At 31.7% G+C, this 6,125-nt stretch overlaps 1 protein-coding gene across 1 annotated transcript; it reads right to left on the bottom strand.

The window, feature by feature from the left end:
* Positions 1-610: 610 nt before the first annotated feature.
* Positions 611-2,636, bottom strand: LOC145267866 (MIP18 family protein galla-2-like). The gene has a single exon (XM_080123331.1). It carries the CDS (start codon positions 2,440-2,442, stop codon positions 1,963-1,965), a length of 480 nt encoding a protein of 159 aa, XP_079979457.1. The 5' UTR covers positions 2,443-2,636; the 3' UTR covers positions 611-1,962.
* Between the last annotated feature and the right edge of the window lie 3,489 nt (positions 2,637-6,125).

Below are 6,125 nucleotides of genomic sequence, written 5' to 3'. Positions count from 1 at the left end.
TAAGGGGCGGGCACTCTCGTACAGGACCTGTACGAGAGTGCCCACCCCCTAAAAATGCGAGTCTTGCACTTTTTGAATTTTTTTTTTTTTTTTTTTTTTTGACGATTATCATAGATTAGCGACTTAAGTGTCATATTAATAGAATAAAAATTGAAAAAAAAATAAAAAATTTTATGACTTTTAGGAAGAGGGTTCACTTTCTCGTTATAACGTTCTACTTCATTGATACCTGACTTACTGTCCATTCCTTTACTGACGTGTCATATGAACCCTTTCTTAAGTCATTAAATTCTTTTTTTTTTTCAAATTTTTTTCCCTGCTATGATTTTAAGTCTGTAATCTATGATAATCATCGGAAAAAAGGTAAAATCATGCACTTTTAGTGGGTGTACTCACTCTCGTACAGAGGTTGGGTGCGCGTATCATTCTCTGCATTAGTAATGCAGAGAATGATACGCGCTATTTTTTAAAAATCGTATTTCCACGTCTAATTAAACTTTTATGATATGTTTTTTTTTTTTTTATTCAGTTGTAAGGTTAAAGTACAGAATAGGTACAAAACACCCTCCCCTCCCTTTTTAAATAACGTTATTATTTCAGCACGGATCACTCTCTGCATGAGTACCCAAGGTTGATTTTGATCTCGATAGTTCGAATCGAGTTGTCTTCCCCTTATTTATAAAACATGTTGGATCAAAACACAAGGTATCGCTTAATTTGATTTTCTTAGTTAAAACAACAAAAACTACTTGATTAATTTACGTAATTTTTGGAAAAAAAATCTTCGTCCCGTGACGGGTACGTATCATAAAAAATTTTCTGTGTTTTTGTTTTGAAAATAGGCTTAATTCTAACCAAATACCAAACAAATAAAACAAACGGAAAAAGTGTGGAGGAGAGCGTGAGAGCGACGACAATGTGACAGCCATTACAAGATGATAATGTGTAGGAGGACCCTTAAAGCTCAATTTCACATTCATTTTCATTCCTTATTATTTAGAAATCCATTCTTAACATGGGATAGGGGAGGGTCGTTTTGTAAGTATTAGTATAGTAGCACGATCCGTAAAAAAAAAAAAAAAAAAAGGAAAACCTGAAGCAGTGCTTCAGGTTTTCCTTTTTTTTTTTTTCTTCTTCACTGAGTGCTTCTGCTTCAGTGAAGAAGCACTGAAGCACTTATGCATTGCAGCAGAACTGCTATTTTTTGTTTGGTAAATTTTTACGACGTGCCATAGCGTATTACGAACACCCTAACCTTCCCATGTTAAGAATGGCTTTCGGAATAACCCCCCCCCCCCAACCTCGAAAGCCGTTCTTAACATGAGGTTGGGGGGTGTTTATACTACACTGGAGCAGGTCGTAATAAAAAATTTTTGGTATTATTATACAAACACCGTGACAGCGTTAGGGTTAGGGTTTAGGGTTAGGGTTTAGGGATAATTCGCTGTCACGGTGTTTGTATAGTTTTACCAAATTTTTTAAATACCTATATTTTTTAAAGATAAGTTTAAGTTAAATTCAATTTTTATGGCATTCATTTTTTTTTTTTTTTTTTTTCAATTTTCTTATCAGTTCAAGCTGGGGATGGCGCATCTTACCGAATGCCAGATTCACCAGTATCTCAAATTCCAAGCGAGAGATTTTTAAAAAGATTCTAACCGTCCCTTTAGAGGAAAGAACTCGATAGTTAAATAAAAAAAAATTTTTTAAAAGCTCACCTCCCTTTGTTAAGAATGGGTTTCTAAATAATGTTATTATTTCAGCGCGGTTCGCATTCTGCATTCCAAAACGGATTTAAATTTTGTATCAGACAAATAATATATACTTATGTCGAACCCGGATTCCAGAGTTCGACTATTATGTTTTCAAACCAAGCTGAGAATAGCAGTTGTCCGATTAACCCAAATTGTCAATTATCTCAAATTCCGAAACAACTGTTCACATATAAACACTTTTTTTTTTTCATCTTCGGGATTTTTTTGTGGAGAGACATTGATTAACCACAGACAACAAATGTGTATTTTCCAGGGCGGCAGCCACTCTTTCTTTGTCGGCCAATTGTTTGTTGACCGCCTGTTCCGAATCGTGGGTCCCCGGGGCAATGGAGACGGTCACTTTAAATCGGGTGGGCAACGAACGGATCAACTTCACCCGGATCGACAGTCCAATGAGGGTGGCCATGCTGCAATGGGGTATTGTTGGGGTAAACGAAACCGACACCTCGTTGCCCTTGTCGTCCACGTGGATGTTTTTTTCGTCCACGACGTGTAGCTCCTCGAGGCTGAGGGGATGTTCAGGGTCGTTGATATTCCGAATCAAGTCGAAAACTTCTCGGCTATCAATTTCGTCGATGACATTTTCATCCTCGTCTTCCGGTAGTACAGATCTTTCGGTCTTTTTTTGGTAAACCACAGGGTTTATATTTTCTAAGGAATCCCTCATGATTACCAAAATTTTTTTAAGCTCAGAATCTATTTCCACTTCAAAAGTAAAGGCTGGTGACACCAAAAATGTCAATAAAGATGTTTATGCCGTATGTTTGTCCTTGTTTGAGATATCTAGTCCATTGCAAGTGTTACTGTTGCGCTTCAAGAAAAGTCGGTCGAGTTATTTTGACTAACTTAAATTATCGGTAAAAGCCGACAATTATCGGCAAAGTCCGGGAGACTTCGGCAGTTATCAGTAAAAGTCGGAATTTCGTAGCGAAAAATAAACTTTTTTTTTTTTTAAGAATTTAGAAAGTTTTCTTTGAATTTCCGTTCATTTATCTTTAATTTATTAATTTATCTTTAATTTATTTTAAATTTAAAGATCTTATGTATTATATATATATATATATATATATATATATATATATATATATATATATATATAATATAAAATAAAAAGTAGTAAACAATCCCACTATTTCACGTCACAACCGATGATTTAGTTATAATGTTTTTACATTTTTTTTTTTTTTTTTTTTTTTTTTTTGTACTTAGTTTTCAGTTTTAGTGCATAACGACTTAAATTAATCGTTTTTTAAGGCGGGGGTAAAATTGCAAATTAACACACTCCGCTGAATCTTGCCCCCACCCCCCACCCCCGAATAAAAAGAAGATTAGATTCTACTTTTTAAGGCGATTACACATGAAAAGCTGGAAAAACTAGGCGAAAGCAAAAAAGCAAAGAAATAATTTAGAATTAGTTTCACATATAAATTTAACATAAAATGATCCTCAATTTCTTAGTCATTTTACTTTTTGAAGCAGTTTTATACGTCCCTGCCCAATTAAATTTTATGCGTTTTTTTTCCTTGGGGTTGTACTAGAAAATTAATTTAAAAACAGCCTATAAACTAATTTATGAATGAAATGACTACAAAAAAAGATGACAAAACGGTTCACATTTCTATCATGATAATCCGATACTAAATGGAAGCCAGAAAGAAATATTTCACATTTGAAAACAGCTAAAACACATAATTATATTCAAACATACAACCTCTTGAATAAAACCCATGGAACAGATGTATTGTCGAGCATTTTGTTTCTTCCTTTCAATTTTAAATTCATATATATATATATATATATATATATATATATATATATATATATATATATATATATATATACTAGCAAAAGTACCCGTCGTTGACTGGTTGACTGGGTTCAAAAACAGCCTTCAGAAAATGGACTCTGATTTATGAAAGTATGATAGGTTATGAAAAGGAAGGGTTGTAAAGAGATAGCTTCGAATTTGGGGGTATCAAAACCAATACAAAATATGAAAGTAAAAATAAAATAGATAAACCCAATAATTTATTATCCCATACCTGTTCACACTGAAACACTTATCACAATAGTCTGTGGATCTATATTAAAAAAACCTTGTTAAACTTTGTGACATATTTTCATTCTATGGAGTTCAGGTGCGAACGAACACCCCATAATTTTATTATACAATATTTCTTCAAGCTGAAACATAATTATCAAAGTATACTTACACAGATAGATAAGAAAAGTCTTTATTAAAGTTTGTGCCTATTTCCATTCTATGGAGGCCAAGCGCGAACGCAGACCCCACAATTTTATTATACCATCCCTATTTAAGTTAAAACATACTTATCAAAGTATTCTTATGTACATCTATATCAAAAACACTTGTAAATGTTTTTTTTATTAAAGTTTTTATTTCCATACTTTGTGGACCAGGCGTGAACACAGACCCCACAATTTTAATGAACCACTGTTCTGCCAGATCAAACATATCCATTTCTGTGTCTTGATACATCTATCATTATATGTAATCAGTTTTTTTAAATAGTCAACCATATAGGAGCCTATTCGTGACCACACACACACACGCAGGTTTATATTATATATATATATATATATAGTAATTTATAAAATATATATGGTGATTAAGCTACACTGAATATTCTGCGTTTCATCCAACTATAGGATTCGTCAGGCGCGAATTCTGTCGTTGCTTCTTGTTTTTATATATGTTGAGGATTTCTAGTTGGCCAATCAGCTTTCTAGTATCCACCGTGCCCCTTCCTATCAGCCAATGGGCATGCATTTTATCAAACAAAGGATCTGTTTTAGAACTAGGTTAGTGGTTTTAGGTGGCCGTTCTCCTTTTTCTTTTTTTTTTTTTATACATATAAATATACCTATGTGTACACAATAATGCACATATATATACATATATACATATATATATATATATATATATATATATATATATACATATATGTGTGTGATCGTTTATGTATATTCATGTTTATTTAATTTATTTATTTGTTTGTTTTCTATGGTTATTGTTAGTTTTAAAGCTATTTTGTATCGCTATCCTAGAGTAAGTTTTATTTTGTGAACACAGTTGTTTGCTATTTCTTGCCTACAGTTTAATAGATTCACAATAATGATAGATAATGTTGTTCATCAAATTACCTCTGTGTTTGCTTACAATATCATGTCAGCTGATATTTAGGCTTGACGATCTTAAAAATTTCTTCTCTTATAGATAAAATAATAATGTTTACTGGGGAATGTTTTATGTTACACCAGCCAAAGTTACACTGGTGTAACGCAAAATATTCCCTTGTAAAAATTCTTTTTTATCTGTAAGAGAAGAAAGAATAAAATTGGAATTTTTTTTCTATTTTCAATTATTATTGAATGAATTTCTGTACAAAACATATCTCAAAACACTGTCAGAAATATAAACTACCTTTGTGTGAAATTTGCAAAAGATAGGCTCAACTGTTTCGGAACCTATGAGGATGGAACTCTTTTTCTCACATGCACACACACTCAGTGACTTTTATATATATATATATATATATATATATATATATATATATATATATATATATATATATATATATACGAGCAAACAGTTAATAAAACATATTAAAAAAAACACTTTGAAATGAATTAAAAACATATTTAATCTGAAAAGGAAACACTAGATAAGTGGATAGTCCTTAATCCGCAGAGTTTCGAAGAAATACTTTCCTTCTCATCAGAGGGTAGGAATTAGCAAAATGTGGGATCGGATTTTGCATGCAAAAGTATTTGATGAAACAACAAGTAAGTCAAAGATCTTACTTGATATAACAAAAAAAGTGAAGCAGAGGGAATATGGTGAAGAAAAAGGTGATTACACATGAATGGATAGTCTGGTGGAAGATAAATAATCCAGTGACGGTAAAATCCAAATATATAACTTCAAGAAAGTTAATTGAATTTCTATTTGCAAAAATAAAATTGCAAAAAAGTAAAATCCAAGGAAGAAGATGGTCCATAATAATCCAAAGGCAGAAATTCACGGAATAATTCACAAAAATGTGTACAAGGAAAAAATTCCAATAATATTAATAAAAGAAAAATAAGATATGCTTTTCACTCTACTGCGGAGACATATATATATATATATATATATATATATATATATATATATATATATATATATAGCTTAGTGAGTTAGAATTAGAACAGAGTAAGTTCAGTTCTATAAGAGGAGACTTATCAGGATAATATAAAGCTTAACAAGTTTCATTGGAGCTTATATAGGAAAACAATAAGAATGGAAAATGAAGTCACAAAAACTATATATTGGTAAATATAGAATGG

This window comes from Euprymna scolopes, chromosome 4 (assembly GCF_053919585.1).
Source record: "Euprymna scolopes isolate OS-2025 chromosome 4, ASM5391958v1, whole genome shotgun sequence".
Classification (NCBI taxonomy): domain Eukaryota; kingdom Metazoa; phylum Mollusca; class Cephalopoda; order Sepiida; family Sepiolidae; genus Euprymna; species Euprymna scolopes.
Note: the sequence above shows the minus strand (reverse complement) of the source record. Positions and strands in the feature narration are given on the sequence as shown.

What these genes read in the sequence shown, in the direction of transcription:
- LOC145267866 (XM_080123331.1), bottom strand. Translation starts at nt 2,442, where the DNA reads ATGAGGGATTCCTTAGAAAATATAAACCCTGTGGTTTACCAAAAAAAG.